Raw genomic sequence first — 20,447 nt, 5'->3', positions numbered from 1 at the left:
ACTGTCCCCAACTTTAATAAATGTACTCTCAAAATAAAAATAAAAATACTGTGAAAAAACAAATTAAAAAAAATTTTTAATTACTATATATTGTCAAAACATGCTGACCACCAAAAGCAGAAAATCATAAAGAAAAAAAAGGGCCCTAAATGGTTTGGCTCCGTGGATAGAGTGTCGGCCTGCGGACTGAAGGGTCTCAGGTTTGATTCCAGTCAAGGGCATGTACCTTGGTTGTGGGCACATCCCCAGTAGGAGGTGTTGCAGGAGGCAGCTGATCGATGTTTCTCTCCCATCGATGTTTCTGACTCTCTATCCCTCTCCCTTCCTCTCTGTAAAAAATCAATAAAATATGTTTTAAAGAAAAAAAAAAGGGAAAAATATAACTATAAAAATTTTAATTTTGTAAATAAAAAGAGTAGACTATGAACAATGTTTAAAAATTAATAATAAACTTTAGAAAACTTTCACTATAGAAAAACCTAGAATAAATAAAGAACTCTTACAAAAAAAAAAGCTGAACATCACGAAGGGAAAAAAATAATTAGAAACTGACAATTCACAAAATAAAGAAATGCAAGCTATCACTTGTAGTCAAAGATATGCAAACTCAATAAAGCATAATTTTTTCAGGTTAAAGGATTTGTTTAGGTTAACTGTGATACGATGGTGTACACCTATGTTGAGTGATATGTAGTAAATACAATAAACAAGATACTAAAGAGCATGTAGCATGATCCCCTTTCTAAAAACCAAAACTACGTAATATAAATATAACATAATACCAAAAATAAATAAGGATAGTCATCAAAATGTTTTTTTTTTAAAGTCCCAACAGCCCATTTATATAGTAATGGTTCCAATTTTTTTCTGAGTCATCAGAGATCCTTCCTGATCTCCAAATTCTTAACATGTCCATGCTCTCCAAAATGGCACCAACCGAGAGGCCAAACTACCTCCAAGGTTTCATCAGGGACACACATCTCTCTGCAGCTATACCCACGTCTTATTAAGAAGGTAGTGCTATAGAAAAAGGGCCAGGCCCTTGTAACACTGTTTAGGCCATCCTTTGGCTAGGCGTCACTACAGAAAAATACATCAGATTTGTCTTACCTACATGTTTGTCAAACTCTAGAAAAGTAACTCAGAAACAGAGTACCAGGGCTTCAAGACTGTATTCCAGTGACGGGCAAGACGTCCCCGGCTGACTCTCCCTGTTTTCCATGTGGCACGGTCGGTGCAGGGGCTTCAACAACAAAACGCTTGGCATCATTGACAAACGTGTTCACTTAGATGCCCCTGGTGACTGCTGTGAACGTGCTGGGAGTCCTTTTGTGAAAATCTTAAAATTAAGAAAGTGCTTACTGGTTTTGTTTTGGGTGTGGGTTTTAGTTTCACAATGTAGAAATGATGCAAGTTTTCAACCAATGTCATGTTCCCTGCCCTAAAGCCTTATTCTACACACCAGTTTCTCGAAATGTTATTTTTGTGGTAGATTTAAAAGGAACTTAGAATTCTGATTCTGGACAAGATGAAATAAACATATATCCTGCAACAAAGTACAGTTAAAAATCCTGGACATTATATATAAACAAACATAAAATTCTGAAATAGGGAAAGAAGGCAGACCAGAAAAAAAACACAACACCCCACGACTCACGGCATAACATAGTTATGAGCTCCCTGAGCTTCTTTTTGCCTCCTATACGGCTCAGACTGAGTGTTACAGCCGCCTGCAACCCACAAACTGCAATGGTCTCAGTTTTTTTAAAAAGTCCCAAGAAAGGTATGCTCTCTCTTATCAAAGAGCTGGGAAGAGACAGCCTAGAATGGTAGAAACCCTTTTGACAATAAATGCCCTATTTCAGCAAAATACCAGAGGGGGAAAAACACAGGCTCTGACCACTGTCAGCAAAGCCAAGTGGAAATTTCCATCCTCACTGGACAATAATGAGGTAGCCCTCCCAATCCCCACTGTGGTGACATCAGAGGACAAGGGAAGCTGAACTCTCACCACCACCCAGCAGTCATGAGGTGCCTCTCCTCAACCACCCTACGCTATTAGTGGAGACCACATGGGGGGCCTGCACTTGTATCTCATGCATGGGTAACAAGGCACTGAAAGCCAGGTGGGGAGCCTAGAGTTCTCCCTTGCGCTGTGGTAATGAGGCACCTCTCCCTGTCCCCTCCGGGATGGTGGCAGCAGAGACCAGGCAGGAAGCCTGAACTTCCATTCCCCCTCTCTCCACAGTGTCAGTGGAGACAGTGGGAAGCACAGATTTCAATCCCTGCCCAGTAGTTAGGCACCTTCTCATCCAGGATGGTCCTGAGCACCTAACCCCACTTGGTATACAGGGTCAGCGTCCACATTCCCCTGCTGGTGTGGTTTAAGTGGAGGATTGCTAAAACATAAGATTTAAATACGATGCAGTCTCAATTCCCCAAATGTCCAAAATGTAATAATAATTTTAAAAAACACACCCAGAAAATAAAAATCTCAACTTGGATGAGAAAAAAAAAAATAGATGCCAACATGTCAGACTGTTCTGGGTGCTGGAACTAACTATCTGACAAGAATTTTAAAGCAGCCATTATAGAAATACTCCCATGATCAATTAGGAACATGCTTTGGGGGCGGGGGGCATGTGCTGGGGGGTGGGGGTGGCCAGGGAGAGGTCAATGGGGGGAAAAGGAGACATGTAATACTTTAAAACAATAAAGAATTTAAATTAAAAAAAAGAACATGCTTGAAACAAATGGAAAAAAAATAGAAAGTTCTAGCAAAAATAAAAAAGGAAGAGGGAAAGGAAAGAAGGGAAGGAAGGAAATATAGAGCCAAATGGAAATCTTAGAACTGAAATATATAATAATCTCACTGGATAGACTCACTGAGGGAAGGAAGATGAGGAGGAAAGAATAAACTTCAATACAGAAATTACCCAATCTGAGAAACAGAGAGAAAACAGACTGAAAAATTAAAAGAGTGTCAGGGCCTGTGGGACTATTTTTAAAAAAGACCTGCCCGGCTGGCACGGCTCAGTGGGTGAGCGCTGACCTATGAACCAGAAGGTCACAGATCGATTCCCATTCAGGGCACATGCCCAGGTTGTGGGCTCAATCCCCAGTGTGGGGCATGCAGGAGGCAGCTGATGGACGATTCTTTCTCCTCACTGATGTTTCTCTCTTCTTCTCCCTTCCTCTCTGATTTCAATAAAAATATAGGAAAATAATAAATAAGATCTAACATTTATGTTTCAGAGTCCCAGAGGAGAGGAGAAAGCAGGTGAAACTGAAAAAATATTTGAATGGCCAAAATTTTTCTAAATTTGTAAAGATAAACGTAAAGATTCAAGAAACTGACCAAAGCCCAAATAGGATAAATCTAAAAAAAGAATCTTGAGAATAATTAGAACAATTAAAATGACAGTTTATTTTTCAGGAGAAACTATGAAGACCAAAAGAAAGTGGCACAACACTTTTCAAGTGCTGAACAAAAAGATCGATTTAGAATTCTAAGGATACCCTGAAAATATTCTTCAGAAATGAAGGTGAAATCAATCAAGATGTTTTCCACTGGTGTGAGGGGGGGGGGGACGACCATAAGAAAATTTGTTGTCAACAGACAGACCTACCCTCAAAGAATGGCTAAAGAAAGTTTTTCAGACACAAATAAGAAACTTGGAACATCAGGAATGAAGAAAGAACAAAAACTTCTCTAAATTATGTTTACAGGTTGAAGCACAAATTATAACACGGTCTGATGTGCTTCTCAATATTATGTAGAGAAAATACTTAAGCAAGTCATATTATAAAGGAGAGAGAGTATAAAGTGGAGGTAAGGCTTCCACACTTCACTCAAAGTAATAAAATGTTACCAGTAGACTGTGAAAAGTTGCAATATATAATGTGTAGAGCAACCACTAAAAAATATCTATACAAAGTAATACACTAAAAAACACTACAGATAAATCAAAAAGGGATTCTAAATAATGTTCAAGTAACCCATGGGAAGGCAGGAAAAATGAAACAGAAATAAAAACCAGAAAAATAATAAAATAGCAGACTTAAGCTCTAATATATCAACAATTACACTAAATATAAATGGGCTAACTACATCATTAAAAGAGAGGCTGGCCCAGCTGGGTGGCTCAGTGCCTGAGCATTGACCTATGAACCAGGAGGTCACAGTTTGATCCCCAGTCAGGGCACATGCCCGGGGGTTTCGGGCTTGATTCCCAGTTAGGGGGTGTGCAGGAGGCAGCCAATCAATAATTCTCTCTCATCATTGATGTTTTTGTCTCTCATTCCCTCTCCCTTCTACTCTGATAACAATTTTTAAAAATTATATATATATATAGCCGAAACCGGTTTGGCTCAGTGGATAGAGCATCGGTCTGTGGACTGAGGGGTCCCCGGTTCGATTCCGGTCAAGGGCATGTACATTGGTTGCGGGCACATCCCCGGTAGGGGGTGTGCAGGAGGCAGCTGGTCGATGTTTCTCTCTCATCGATGTTTCTAGCTCTCTATCCCTCTCCCTTCCTCTCTGTAAAAAATCAATAAAATATATATTTTTTAAAATTATAAATTATATATACATATATATATATATATATATATATATATATATATAGAGAGAGAGAGAGAGAGAGAGAGAGAGAGAGAGAGAGAGAGAGACTGGCAGAATGGACAAAAACCAAACTATAAGAAGAGAGAGAGAGAGAGAGAGAGAGAGAGAGGCTGGCAGAATGGACAAAAACCAAACTATAAGAAACTTACTTCAAATAAAATAATAAAGATTAGGCTGAAAGTAAAATGGCAGAAAAATGCAAACATTAATCTTTCATTTACTACATAAAAATACTCATCAAAAGAAAGCAGAAGTGGCTAAATTAATTCAGACTTCAAAGCAAAGAAAATTACCAGAGACAGAGAGGCACATTATATAATGATAAAAAGGTCAATTCACTAAGAAGACATAGCAATCCTAAATGTGTGGACACTAAACAACAAAACTTCGGAATACAACAAACAAAAACTGACAGACCTGAAAGGAGAAATATCTAAGTCCAAGTTACTTGAAATTATAGAAAATTTAACCAATCCTCTTTCAATAATTGATCTGCTAGACAAAAAATCAGTAAGAACAGAGAACTTAACATTTCAACCAACAGATCTTAAGGCAGCTTAGCAAGTTATACATCAGATGTGATATGGGGTCTTGTTTAATGATCTGTTACACATAATACATAACTCTACTTTCTACTGTTGTTGTTTTTTAAAATATATTTTACTGATATTTTACAGAGAGGAAGGGAGAGGAAGAGGGAGAGAGAGTTAGAAACATCGATGAGAGAGAAACATCGATCAGCTGCCTCCTGCACACCCCCTACTGGGGATGTGCCCGCAACCAAGGTACATGCCCTTGACTGGAATCAAACCTGGGACCCTTCAGTCTGCAGGCCGACGCTCTATCCACTGAGCCAAACCGGTTAGGGCTGTTGTTGTTGTTTTTAATAACAAAAGTAATATATATTTACTAGGAGGAAATACTAATGTTTATAAAGTAAAATTAAAATATCCCTGTCAATCCCAGAATCTGTATTCTTTATAAACTCTTTTCTATGTATATGTAAGTATACACGTATGCAGTTTTAATTTTATAAAAAATAGGATCATACTTAGCATAGCATACAGTCTGCAATTTTTTTTTTCAACTCAATGACATATACTGACATCCTTCTTACTTAGCTATATACAGATCTATCATATGAAGTACTCATAAAAATGTTCTCAGAAAACATCATGTTCTTTGATAATAGATGTCCCTTGAAGTTATAAAGGCCTATTATACTTAGAATCTAGAAACACAATGGCCATCAGATTAATATTAAACAACAACAGAAATAAAACTCTCCTTGAGCAAAAAGAGCAATACAGTTGAAAGCGCTCTATAAGCAATAAAGGTAGTAAAAACCAAGTTTTAATCTAAGTATGTTATCTAATTTTTTTATTTTTAAGAACTCTACAATCCAGCTGGCATCATTAAATAAATGAAAATATTTTACCACAGGTGCAAAAGAAAGAGGGGCGCATGGAAATCACATTAATACAAATATTTTTTTCCAAGAGCGAAATACTCACAGCTGTTTCTCCTTTTGAGAGATCTGTTTCTGCAGACTGTCGGATTTACTCTGACATTCTTGTAGATATTTCTTATCTTCCTCTTCAGCTTCCAGTTGCGCCTTCTCTGCTTGCTGCAATCTGGTGTAATTCAAATCAACTTTGGGTAAAACTGAGGCTAGAACTAGGGTGTAAAAGGGTGAAGAAGACAAATAAAAGAAAAATGGGGAAATAGAAACATTTCTAAATGAAAACAAAGTTTGGGGGAAAACTCACAAACTCAAACGTGAAAGAGCCACACAATGTCTAAAAATTGTTTTGTGATTTTTTTCAATATAACATATAATATGCCCAGAATACTATCTTCAAATCTGTTTTATTTCTTGTTTATAATTAACAATGCAAAGCAATACAGCCTTTACCACTTTTGTAGAGCATAATGAATCAACTGTCAAAGCATAATAGGTGTGTTACTGTCTTTTTACAAAACCATGAAAAGCATAGTACTTCTGTCTATACTAGGTGAAGAAACCGCACTGTCATCTGTTATGTTAGGATGTGTACACCAGGAATCAAGTGTGCTAACAAGGCCAAGAGCAAAGACCTGCAATTACTTCAAATAATAGTTTAGTCCTCCCCATAGGATCATTACACATTTACTAAATTATGCCAAAGCTGTATGTATACGTGTGTTTGTGTTTTAAGATTTAAAAGAATTTAGTACTAGTTGGCAACATTCTCTAGAGATTATTTTTGTTCCTCATCATTGCATTTTAAAAACTGGCTAAAAATGTGATTTTAATTTTTTCTGTTTTTATTTGTAAGGCATTGCTTCTCCCTGTGCTTAGCTCCACTCCCTGACTCCTACGGCCATCTAGGATTTCTTATATGTAACTTCAATATATTTATAAGAGAACATCTCCCAAGTATTCTAGAGACATTAATTCCTTTTAGAGAATCCTAAGAGAAATTTCTATTCAACTAACCAAAAATATTGCCTCTTTTCTTCCTTAAAACCATACCAATGGAGCAACCCTCACATATTTCAGAAGTATGAATGCTACTTCTAAGGAAAAGAGAGTAACATTCCAGTTATCTCTAAATTTAAAATATTAAGGTGGGGGGTAGGGGACACGAGTGTTTTCATGTTATAGAACCTAAAAGAAGTCAGTGTGAGGTAGGCCATGAAGCTGTGCTATCACAGAAGAGTGCTAAGGGGAACTAAAAACTTGAGGGGCTAAAGCACAAGATGATGGCCAATCTGGGTTATAAACTATTTTAAACATATTTTAAAATTAGTAAAAGAGCCATCAGGCAAGGAAGGGACCAATAGTGGGGGGAGAGGGGGCAGGTATATGTGAATCTGTGCCAACACATTGTGAAACTGATTAACTTATTTTTAAACTAAATTTTTATATTTTCCATCAAAAAGTAGCAAAAAAGATAAAACTGCATTTTAAAATCCTGACCTCCAAAGGTCAATACTCAAAACCAGCCCTTGTGCACAGGGTCTAAGGGATGTGTTTTGGAAATACAAGTGCATCCACTCTGCTTTATGGCAGTGTATTAACACAGCAGCTGATCAAGAAGTGTACAGGGTCCCTAACACCCTTTTAGAAGACTTAATAGCATAAATTCTTTTCTATTTAATATATTGTAAAATTGTTGATTCTCTTTTAGTTTATTTAAATACAGTGGTTGGTTTTTAGAAAGATATATCTTTGACCAGCTTGTACTGGTCCTGAGTGTCACTGCTGGCACATTTCACCAATGACATTGCAATTGTCCTAGTTTGAGTTAACAAATCATTGTCACTTCATAATGGAATGGACAGAAATCAAAGACAGAAAAAGGTAATAAAGATGTCCAAAATGTAAAAATGGGGATAAAGAACACAAAAAAGAAAAAAGAAGAAAGAGGATGTCAATAAAAGAATATTCATGTCAATAAAGCATTAATAGTTATGTTTTTCATAAGTAGATTCAAAGAAAGCAATGATAAGACATATGTTGACACCAACATGACAGGTCAATGGAAATACATTACATTTTCCAACAATAAAAGTGAAAAATGCCAATATAAAACAATTAAATTTAAACAAAATTATCTCTTGGGTTGAGTTAAGGAGCCTACCTCAAATAAAACACAACTCAACTGTCAACTCAGAAAGCTTGATTTCAGATAGAGATGGTGAACGACAGAGGATATGATAACCAATATGCATGGAAACCAATCAGGAACAATTCCACCATGAATTTTTTTCGAGGTTTCTGTTTGTGTATTTGTTTTATGTAACGTAATAGATTGAACCACATGAAATTGCTGATATTAGGCCTTTAAAATATATACATATAAAATGGCAAGTTCAAATGAATCAGCTTCATATAAAGCAACTTGATTCCATGCAACAACCAAAACAAAAAAGGCAAAATTCTGCTGGGCTAAAAGAAAAATATGTCCTAACCTAAATTTTCTTAACGTTTTTTTGTGGCAGATGTCAGAGTTGAATAAAGAAAAGGGGGAGAAAGAAAGAAAAAAAGAAACTAAGATTGGAAATGCTGTACCTTTGTTCCAGCTGCCTCATGGCTACAGTAATTTTATTGGTTTTTTCTTCTAGTCGAGCAATTATTTCATTTTTTTCTTGCAAACTATCTTCGGAACCCTATTTAGAAAAACATAAAAGCTATAGTGGTTTTGATTTTTAACGCTGAATATTTGTAAGTTTTGTGTACCGTTCTGCTATGGTGCTGTTACTTTGAAATGAGCAGAGTTAATTTATAGATTAAAATACTCCTATGATATTAAGCAGTAGTACTACCAGTCTTCATTTAAAATATAGTAAAGGAAAAGGAAAAAGCCTTCAATGTTTTTGGAAGACAACAGGATAAGCTCTTGTAACATACACTATTTTTCAAATTAAATTGTAAAGGGATTTTGGCAACTAGTCTACTTAACAAAAATGTCACTTTGTTAGAGAATTCACAATCATTAGAGTAAAGCATTTCAATCAAATCTTTCTCAGGACTATACTGTATAAAGAAGTTCACAGAGCTCGGCCTGCATGGCTCAGTGGTTGAGCATTGACCTATGAACCAGGAGGTCAGGGGGTTTGATTTTTGGTCAGGGCACATGACAGGGTTATGGACTCAATCTCCAGTGTGATTCTATCTTCACTGATGTTCCTCTCTCTCTCTCCTTCCTCTCTGAAATCAATCTACACTAATAAAAGAGAAAGATGCAAATTGACTGTACCTTCACAACACCCACCAGCCAATCAGGAGTATGCAAATTAACCCAACAAAGATGGTGGGTTGATTTGCATACACAGGTGCTGAGCGGCCGGGGGCGGGGCAGGACGCTTGCAATCTGCACCGCCCCAGCAGCTCCGGGCCTCTGGGCAGTGAGGGAAGGCGGAAAGGCAGCTCCAGGCCTGAGTGAAGGCAGTGCCGGCAGCCAGGGGAAGGAAGGCCCATTCTTGCACGAATCTTCGTGCATCGGGCCTCTAGTAAAAATATATTTTTAAAAAAGTTCACAAAAATGTCTTGCATATTTAGACTGAGTTTTCCCAAAAGATTTAACCTTCATGCTGTTAACCTTTCAGCATTAAAAAACAAATTCAGATAGGTGATTTTTTTATAGTTCTTTGATACTTTTTTCATTGCTACATTTCTTAAGCTTCCATTTAGAAATAAAACAAACCTCATTGCTTTTTATAACCAATATGGCACAGTTAAAATAGGCTCATCTCTTAAAAACCAAACCTTGTGTACAAATATTCATTTTCAATTTATATAACAAGAAATTCCAAGAATTTAAGAACATTCCTTACCTGCAACTTTTGGTACATCTCTATGTTAATTGCTTTAACTTCCTCTAGTTGTTGTCTAAGGCCTATCAACGTATCTTGTTTCTCATGGATATCTTTCTCCAACAATTTCATGGCAAGTTCAATCTCATGCTTCATACTAACTTGTACAGCTAACTCATTCTCCACATCCTGTAATTGCAATATATCCTCAGTTCAGATGCCACTTCAGGATGTCAAAAGTCAGATACACAATAGTTAGTGAGACCAAGAAAGAGTTTCTATTCAGTCCTGGCAAGATGGATAAGTTGGTTGGAGTGTCCTCCTGTGCACCAAAAAGGTTTAGGGTTCAATCCTCGGTAGGGGTGCATATGGGAGGCAACCTATCCAACCTTCTCTCCCACACCAATGTTTCTCCTCCCCTCCCCTCCCTCCCTCTCCCTTCTCCTCTCCTCCCCCTCCCCCCCCCTCTCTCTCGTCTGTCTCTCCTTTCCTCTCTCTCAATAAATAAAAAAAAATATCCTTGGGTGAGGATTTAAAAATACAAGTTTCTAGCCCTCGCCAGTTCAGTGGACAGAGCTAAACCTGGGGACTGAAGGGTCTTGGTTCAATTCTGGTCAAGGGCACGTTCCTTGGATGCAGGCTTGATCCCTGGCCCTAGTTGGAGCACATGCAGGAGGCAAGCAGTCAATGTGTCTCTCTCACATTGATGTTTCTCTCTCTATCTCTCCCCCTCCATTCCACTCACTCTAAAAATCAATTTAAAAATATCCTTGAGTGAGGATTAACAACAAAATTTTCTGTTCAATATGTAGACTACTCCTTTTGAGTTATAAGCTCCACTGAAGGGAATAAATCAGGCCCTATAACAACATCATACCTAATAAAATGGTAATATGCAAATTACCATCACTCCACTACACCCACGATTGGGCCGTTGGGAGGCTGGGGGCGGGACTCGGGGTGGCTGATTGGGCTGACTCACGAGTCCCCGCCCCCCGTTCCTCCTGCCGTCCCCAACGGCCGGAGCTGCGGGAGGACCCATGGGGCCAGCGGAAGGCGCCGGTGGCGGAACTCCAGGTGGCTGATTGCATGGCTGCCGGCACCAGTTTTCCGCCAGCAGCAGTTTTCCTCTGGCCACCTGCTGATCGGAGCGCCGTTTCCTCTGGCCTCCAGCGCGATCGGCCACCCAGAGTTCCTCCACCGGCGGTGCGGAAATGGAGCTGGAGGAACTCCGATCGCGCTGGCGGCCAGAGGAAACGGCACTGGAGGAACTCGGGGTGGCCGATCGCGCTGGAGGCCAGAGGAAACGGCGCTCCGATCAGCGGGTGGCCAGAGGAAAACTGGTGCCAGCAGCCAGGTGAAGGAAGGTCTTTTGCACGAAACTTCGTGCAGCGGGCTTCTAGTTCTAAATACTTTCAAATGCAGCCCTGGCTTGGTTGCTCATTTGGTTAGAGTATCATCCTAATACACCAAGGCTGCAGATCCCATCACTGGTCAGGGCACATACAGGAAGCAACCAATGAATGCCTAAAGTGGAACAACAAATTGTTTTCCTTTGTCTGTCTGTCTCTCTCTGCCCTTCTCTCTATATATAATCAATAAATATTTTGCTAAAATGAAAGAACTTCTGACACTCTGTCAATTATTACTATTCTACTGGCTCATGAATGAATATTTTTTGCCTCAAAATCTCAGTATTGACTTTCCTTAGACAGAAAAATGAAGTAGTCCATATAAGTGAAAGCCAAGATAACTCAAAATTTTTGCTTAAAATATTTTACATCAGAAGGAAAAGATGTTTCCTAATATTAAAGACAAATAGCAAAAGGGATGAAAAATCTCACAATACTCTCTTTTTGACCTGGGAGGTAGTTATACAGGTATTTACATTCTAACCTATTTGTATTTTTCTGAAGGTATTATGTTTCATAATTTAAAAAGGTAAAACGTTAATTTTAAATATGATTCTACTAACATTTGAATACGTCATTTTATTGTTTCCTTTTTTGTAGTGCTGGTCACAATCTATTTATTTCACAAACACAGACAGTAACAGTTTAAAAACACTGTTTAAAAAACACGGATACAACGGGAACTTAAAAGAATTTGAGGGGATTAAGGGAATGAGATTGATTGCTATCCCACTGAGAAAAATAAGGCTGAAAGAGATTTTAAGTAGTGCTTGCTTAAGAGTAAATAATAATAGTAACAACAACTGTTATTAATATACTCATATAACTTCAATGTACCTACCTGTCGTAGCTGCGATTCATCTCGAAGCTGCTTTCTGGCTTCATTGTACATTTCATCAAGCCCCTGCCGAGAATGCTTGTATGTTTGAAGCTCAGTTTCCACATCCACTTTGGTAACCTAGGAAGAAAGCTTTTTCCTCTATAATCACTGTTATTAACACAGCACAGAAATACCCAATCTACACCAAAGTCCCAACCAGTAACAACGTCTGACACAAGACAGTCTGTTTGCAATCTGTCTATACTTACCTCTAAGTGCTGCTGTGTTTTCATTAAAATCAACTTATTCTCACTTCGTAATTGATGATTTTCTTCTTGAAGTTTAATGATGTTATTCTTTGCTATTGCTAACTAAAAATTATGAAATGGGCAAGAAAAAAATTTAAACAGCTTCATTTATATTTGCTTTACAGGTTATGTTCACGGCTATCAATAACAGAAAATAAAATCCTAAAGCTAGTAAAAATCTCACAACCACAAAAACTTGCATAAAAAAAATGTGCCCTTATTATCCCAAGATACCAATGACAGAAATTTACTAATTTCTACTATTTCCTTTTGTTAATCAATATATACTATGTCAATCGAAACATACTATGCTTATCTGGTTAACAATATGTCCTGAATATAAAGTGCCTAAGTAAGCATATAAAGAATTGTGTGTTGAACAACTAAACTGTATAGACTTGTGTAAAGACAGAAATATCTATAAGGAAAAAAAGTTTCACTATCATTGAAAATGACATTCATGATAAGCAAATAGGATACCCTGTGAAGCATGGCACACTGAGTGACCAGGGCCAGTGTGAGTCAGCTCTCATCATCGGAACTGAACATGAATGGCTAAGTGGCTTGGCTCTGAGGCCCAGAATAAAAAGAAGGATCCTATGGAAGGGAAGCAGGGGCCACTCCACAATGTTGGCTCGCAAGTAAATTTCTGAATAATTTATCAGGGATACAACTTGAACTTCACAGTGTGCCTAAGGCCAAGAAGAGGCACGAACCAGTGAGCAGCTCTTTCTGATGATCCCAAACCATCAAAACAAAGATGCATTCTTAACTGAAGACATGCAAACAACCATGTGTTCCCTGGTTTGAAAAAATTGGGCAAGTTTTAAAAGAAATAATTTAAATTAATATGGAAAATAGCACTAATAAAATAACAGATTTCTTCCTCTATCCAAAATAATTCTGAATATATAAAGCAATATATCTATGGTTTGATAGACATTTTTTCAAGTTATAGAAAAATAGTATAAAAAGAGAACTAAGATAAATTTCTGGTTCTTGGACCACCAGATAGCCACTTTGAAAATGCAGAAAACTGGAGCACATGGGATAAATTTTACAGATGAGAGGGTTGAGAAACGGTGAATATGATCATGCTTGAAAAGAAAAGTAATCTGACTCGTGGAACAAGAGGGAGAATATCATTTTAGCAGGTAATTTAACTATAGGTGAAATATTCTAAATGTACCAGAACTATTTTCTAATTAGAAAAGCAATGAAATGTTTTTAATACATAAGAAATATGCACCATCTAATTTCAGGTCATCCAGATTTAAAATGAGAAGCACAGCTTATTTACAGAGAGTATGTCTGAGTTTCATCTTTGAAGCTCATTTCTAGAAGTTGAGTATCTCGAAACAATTCAGATTCACCTGAGATATGTGGTTTCTCTCCAACGTCTCAATCACAACTATATTACAAGTACTGCATCATCCTAATGACCATGTGTATGTGCTTCACACACTCATACTGAAAATGAAAAAGCATCACCAATACTAGGACTGTGATGACAATACCTCTTCAATCAGCTTAGTATTTGACTTTTCCAATGAATCAACTCTTGAATGGAGACTGCTGACTGTGCTGCTGAAATTAATGAAGAAAAAATTCATTCAAACTCACTCACAAAGGCAAGAAAAAGTATGTTATCCTGGATTCTCTATGTTGAATGACATTCACCAACTGCCCTGTCTGAATTTTTTAGTGTGAGAAATTTCATTAAGTCAGAATAACTTGATTTAACTAGAACAATACAGACTGTAGCAAAAGAACCAATATTTCTATTAAAATTTCATTTGATGCTGCTCATTATTTTTTGTCTTTTTAGGGTCCCTTTTACATGTAACTTATTATACTATTTAGGAATGGAAATTCCACATAAAGATAACTAAATATTATTAAAACTAAATTTAAAATTATTTTTAAAGGATAAACTTTAATGAAACTTATAAACAGTATTCATCAACAGAAACCCCATTCTATTACCTCTCTCCACTTCCATAGTAACTTAAAGACCTTCAAAATCACCATTTTTGAGAAATGCAAATATGAGATACCTACTATCAGGTACCCAGTCAGCCTGAAGCTAAGCAAACACCCCATCTTTCAAGGATATAGTAAAAAATCAGGTTCCACTACATGAAAAAACTTTTTTATATTTCTGTTTAAATCAATCAAGACTGGGCATTATTATACATTTTACTGAGTCTAATTTTCAAGTCCTGCTTGATTTTACCATTTCAAACTTTCTCTAATAAAATGTAATATGCTATATACATTATAGTAGAAATCTACAATAGATTCAAAAAATTTTATAACAGCCTCAGGAACAACTATGAGCATTTTAGTTTAGATGTGAAACAAGAAAAATGTTTTTCTATTTATATTAAGCTAGAGGCTCAGTGCACGAATTCGTGCACCAGTGGGGTCCCTCGGCCTGACCTGCAGGCCGAAACCAGCTCTCTGACATCCCCGAAGGGGTCCCAGATTGCGAGAGGGTACGGGCCAGGCCGAGGGACCCCATCGGTGCACGATCAGGGCCAGGGAGAGACGTGGGAGGTTGGCCAGCCAGGGAGGGACCACAGGAGAGCTCCAGGGCATGTCCGGCCCGTCTCACTCAGTCCCAATTGGCCAGACCCCAACAGCAAGCTAAACTACCTGTCGGAGTCTGCCCCATGGTGGTCAGTGCATGTCATAGCGACTGGTTGACCAGTCGACTGTCTGCCCCCTGGTGGTCAGTGCACAACATAGTGACTAGCTGACTGTCCCCTGGTGGTCAGTGCACATCATAGCAAGCGGTTGAGTGGCCTTACCATATCATTAGCATATTACACTCTGATTGGTTGAACGGCTGACCAGTCGACCAGACACTTAAGCATATTAGGCTCTTATTATATAGGATCATTTTTTAAATGTAAACAACTTGAGTTCTTTACAAACAGTACCAGAGTATCTGGACAATCTATATATATAAAAGCCTAAGTGACCATTACAATGGAACGACCGGAACGACCAGTCACTATGACGCACACTGACCACCAGGGGGCAGATGCTCAACACAGAAGCTGCCCCCTGGTAATCAGTGCGCTCCCAGAGCCAACCTCCCACGGCCAGCCAACCTACACCAGTCCCTCCCCCCGGCTGTCAAACCTCCCACGGTCCCTCCCCTCATCCCTCCCCCCATCCAGTAGGTCCTAGCTGGCCTGGCCCCAATGTAGAATGGGCAAGATGGCCCCAACAGGCCCTGATCGCCAGACAGGCCTAGGGACCCCACCCATGCACAAATTTTGTGCACTGGGCCTCTAGTAATATATAACAATCACAGGACCATAAGATAAAAGACTAAGGTTATAGCTTGCTTTTCTACTTTCTAATTGCGTCACCTTATAAAACCTTTCTGAGCTTCAATTTCCTCATCTATAAAATCAGACAATAATATCTGTCCTACATTTATGTGAGAATCCTATATAATAAAAGCCTAATATGCAAATTGTCCCCTTGGGAGTTCGACCACTCACTATGACGTGTGCCGACTACCAGGTGACAGTGCGAAACATGGCGGGCGTCAGTGATGTACCAGAATTACCTATTGACCAGTTTCAATGAATTTTAAATTACCTATTGCTGGCAGCGGGCGACAAGAGCGGGACCACAGCGGGATGGTGGAGGAGGTGAGCAGGCGGCACCAGGCCAAGGGAGGTGCGAGCGGGGACCCGACTGCCTCACCAATCGCCCTGCAGACGGTGACCAGTGGCCACGGCAGGGGACGGGGTCGCCGCCCAGCTCCCAGACACTGAGGGAGCCGGGTGGGGGGCCTGGCCCCAATCGATCGCCCCACAGGAAGGATGGTGGAGCAGGTGAGGGGGCAGCGCCAGGCCAAGGCAGAGTGCCAGGCGGGCTCTGAGGCTGGGGGCACGAGCTGGGGCCCAATCCCTGCAGGCCATCCTGAGGGATCCCACCCATGCACGAATTTGTGCACCGGGCTTCTAGTTAAAAAATAATCAAAGAAGCACATATAAAAACAGTAAACTCTCAATAGTGGTTTTTAGTGAGAGGTAACAGGTGAATTCTACTTTTTAAAAATATGTTTCTATACTTTTGAAATATTCTACAAGTACCAGAACTATTTTCTAATTAGAAAAAAAAAAAGAAATGTTTTTAATACATAAAAATATACAAAAGTATGGCATTAGTATTGTACTACCTGATTAACACACACATAATTTAAGAACTGAGACAGCTCATTTGAACCAAACGGAATAGATTCTATGATAAATTGTTGAGTAAAAACAAAGTACAGAATAACAAAAAAAATATGCCACCTTATGTGTAAAGAACTGGGGGAAGGTGACAATTATAAGAAAATATATGCAGGCCCTGGCCAGGTGTTCAGTTTGGTGTCATCCCAATACCCCAAGGCTGCAGTTTCGATCCCCAGTTGGGGCACATACAAGAAGCATAAATAAGTGGAATAACAAATCAATGTTCTCTCTCTCTCTCTCTCCCCCCTGCCCCTAAATCCCCACCCTTCCTCTCTAAAATCATTTTTTAATTAAAAAAAAAGAAAATATATGCTTATTCTTATTTATTTGCATATCTGTGGCGGCATTCATCAGAACACAGCATGTTAATTATTCCCTAATAGAGAAGCTAGATGGGGTTGAAGATCAGGCAAGAGGGAGACTTTTCATTTAATGTCCCTTTTGAAGTTCAAACCATGGGAATATATTGCCTGTTCTCAAAAAGTGAGTGAAAGTTTAAAAGAAAATAATTAAGCAATACAAGGTTGCACTTAGAAATACAATCTCAGAAATAAAAATTACACATATATCTCCTGTATCTATTATTAAAACTCCGTGATTAAAAAAGAAGACACTGCCTGGCTGGCATGGCTCAGTGGTTGAACATCGACCTTTGAACCAGGAGGTCATGGTTCAATCCCAGTCAGAGCACATGCTCAGGGTTGCAGGCTTGATCCAGTGTGGGTGTGCAGGAGGCAGCTGGCTGATGTTTGGCTCTCACATTAAATGTTTCTCTCTTCCTTCTCCCTTCCTCTCTCTCTAAAAATCAATTTTTTAAATATTAAAAAAAAAAAAGATCTTTCCTCTCTCTCCAACTTCAGAGGAAAGCAAGAGTTACTGCTTATTAGTTTTTCTACAATGGGAAAATGTCTAATTGTATTTTCAGATTGTAATACGTTATTTGAGTGAAATTCAGAAAATACAGAAGAGTATAGAGTAAAATAGAAATTATTCATAATCCCATCATCCAGAGATAGCCATTTTTACTAATTATTCCTTTTAACTAATGAGAACAGTCCATTTCTAACTATGTAGCTAATATTCACTATACCTGTGTTATATAGTATAGTAGTCATAAGCCATTTGTGGCTACAATAAGTACTTACAATGTGACTAGTCCAAATTGAAATGTACTGTGTGTAAAATATACACTGGATTCTGAAGATAGTACCAAAAAGTTAAAATATATCAGTAATTTTTTATATTGATTACATGTTGAAATTATACTATTTTGGGTTAAATAAAATATATTTTTAATTAATTTCATGTCTCTTTTTTACCTTTTTAATGAAGTTTACTAGAAATTTTAAATTACCTATTGACTCACATAATACTTTTACTAGAGGCCCAATGCACAAGATTCGTGCACTGGGGGGAGGGCACAGAGGGTCTCTCAGTCCAGGACCCCTCAGGGATGTCCCCTGAGGATCGGGCCTAAGCCAGCAGACGGACATCCCTCTAGCAGTCTGGGACCCCTCACTCCTTACCGCCCACCTGTAGTGGAGGTGGGAGAGGCTTCCACCACTGCCTCTGTGCTTGACAGCCGTGAGCCTGGCTTCTAGCTGAGCAGCACTCCCTCTGTGGAAGCTCACTGACCACCAGGGGACAGCTCCTGCATTGAGCGTCTGCCCCCTGGTGGTCAGTGCGCATCATAGCAACCAGCTGTTCTGCAGGTCGTTCCACCATTCGATTGATTTGCATTTTAGGGTTTTATTATATAGCATTAGACATATAAACAGATCTCAGACATTCTTCCCAGATTGAGTATTAACTGACAGTTTCAATGAATTTTTGAACCATCAAAATGATATAAACTTCCACCCTATCTAACCTTTATTATTTATTTATTTATTTTAAATATATTTTTATTGATTTCAGAGAGGAAGGGAGAGGGAGAGATAGAAACATCAATGATGAGAGAGAATCATTGATTGGCTGCCTCCTGCACTCCCCCTTCTGGGGATCCAGCCCACAACCCAAGCATGTGCCCCTGACTAGAAGGGAACCTGGGGCCCTTCAGTCCACAGGCTGACGCTCTATCCACTGAGCCAAACCAGATAGGGCTAGCCTTTATTTTAAGGGTATAGGGATAAGTAAGAAATTCTATTTTTGAATCCTCTGAAGATTATTATTTAAAGTCTGACTTATTTTCTATTGAAAATGAATTATCTGCAATAATTCTCTATATACTTAATTTAGATTTTCTCTGTCTCCTCAACCCTTTCTCAAAGATGTGTAGAGGGAATAGGGTTAAGCTGGCCTGAAAAGAGGGGGACCCTAAGACAACAGTCATAAATGCACTAAGTATTCCAAGTATCCATAACACTTACTTCAGTTGTCTATTTAATTCTTCAACGTAATTCTTCTGGTCTAATATAGCAGCAATTTGAACATTCCTAGAGGGGAGAAAAGTAGTTTTGTGCTCATTGGAAAGGTATTTATTGGGTGCCAAAAATAATGTCTGTATCATCTAAAATTGTTGTCAAGTCATAATGGTAAAACATTATTTTGCCTTTAAAGTAAAATTCAAGAAACTTCAAAATCATGTAGCAGTAAACTGTGTACTAAGTAACTATAATCTTTATTTAAATAAATTACTTGCTAATACTAGATTTAACAGTACCATTAGTATATTTTTAAAATTTTTGCATCAGTATGATTTATTTTTTATTAAAATATATTGACATATAACACTGTGTAAATTTAAGGCATACAACATGTTACTTCGATACATTTACATATTATAACTGCCATAGCAATAATTAGCACCTCTATTATATTACATAATTATCCTTCCTTTTCAGTAGTTGGAATAAGTATATTTTAAATTTGAAAACAATTTAAATAAACAAACAAACACAATTAGCTCTTGAAATAAACCAGCATATGTAAGCTTGTGAATAAGCTTTCATCCCTTTTATCACAAAACACAACTAACTATTAAAATGGGTCTATTAACTATTAACATGTAAAACAGAAGTTACACATCATTCTAAAGCCTCCTTCCAAGTGGTCTTTGCTTTGTAAAGCTTACAAATGGAAGTGAAAACTAAACAAAGCAGGAAATACACACAAATAAAGGAAATAAAAACCACATGGTAAATAGATGTACCTCATACTGATTTATAAAGAGCCACATAAGAAATACATGTGAAAAAAAAAAAAATACATGTGAAGTAACTTATGGAAATCGTACCTTTCTTTATTTCCAATATCATCTTCATTCTTTAAATACATGGAAAAATCAATGACTCCAACCTGAATTTATAAATAAAGTTATTTCTATTTAAAGGGGAGAAATATCAGATGTATCTTTAACATACAAATAAATTTCATTCTTATTTTTCCTTTACTGTTTAACAGCACTGTTTACAATGACAGAGTAAGACCTGGATCAGAGAGGAACAGTGGAAACTGCAAACACTCTGCATTTGGTACTAGTCACTTCTACTTACTTGTGAGTCTAAATCCTCTCCCTTTACACACAGATTAGCATCTATCACATTCAGGCCAACCAGCAGCCCAACAATTACTGCTCCTTCTTCTTCCATCATTAGTGCATGATATTCATAGAATTCACTGTGAAAATTAAAATAATAAAAAAATGATTCTCTCGCATCATTGATGTTTCTCTCTCTCTCTCCCTTCCTCTCTGAAATCAATAAAATATTTTTTTAAAAA

General features: G+C 38.1%; 2 protein-coding genes across 2 annotated transcripts in view; one reads left to right on the top strand and one right to left on the bottom strand.

Moving 5' to 3' along the window:
* Positions 1-20,204, top strand: part of HNRNPH3 (heterogeneous nuclear ribonucleoprotein H3) — a 45,447-nt gene extending 25,243 nt beyond the window's left edge. Inside the window, exon 10 of the mRNA XM_054728990.1 lies at positions 20,130-20,204. Within this exon, the coding sequence (XP_054584965.1) occupies positions 20,130-20,152 (23 nt within the window). The 3' untranslated portion in view covers positions 20,153-20,204. The remainder of the gene's footprint in view (positions 1-20,129) is intronic.
* The window catches only part of RUFY2 (RUN and FYVE domain containing 2), a 41,254-nt gene that overhangs the window by 12,630 nt on the left and 8,177 nt on the right, over positions 1-20,447 (bottom strand). Inside the window, exons 5-13 of the mRNA XM_054728986.1 lie at positions 20,222-20,345; positions 19,963-20,024; positions 19,097-19,162; positions 13,983-14,052; positions 12,427-12,528; positions 12,179-12,295; positions 9,947-10,114; positions 8,682-8,779; positions 6,139-6,258 (exon numbers count right to left, since the gene is read on the bottom strand). Of these exons, the coding sequence (XP_054584961.1) occupies positions 6,139-6,258; positions 8,682-8,779; positions 9,947-10,114; positions 12,179-12,295; positions 12,427-12,528; positions 13,983-14,052; positions 19,097-19,162; positions 19,963-20,024; positions 20,222-20,345 (927 nt within the window). The remainder of the gene's footprint in view (positions 1-6,138; positions 6,259-8,681; positions 8,780-9,946; positions 10,115-12,178; positions 12,296-12,426; positions 12,529-13,982; positions 14,053-19,096; positions 19,163-19,962; positions 20,025-20,221; positions 20,346-20,447) is intronic.

This window comes from Eptesicus fuscus, chromosome 17 (assembly GCF_027574615.1).
Source record: "Eptesicus fuscus isolate TK198812 chromosome 17, DD_ASM_mEF_20220401, whole genome shotgun sequence".
Taxonomy (NCBI): domain Eukaryota; kingdom Metazoa; phylum Chordata; class Mammalia; order Chiroptera; family Vespertilionidae; genus Eptesicus; species Eptesicus fuscus.
The sequence above is the reverse complement of the archived record's forward strand: the minus strand, read 5'-3'. Positions and strand labels throughout refer to the sequence as shown.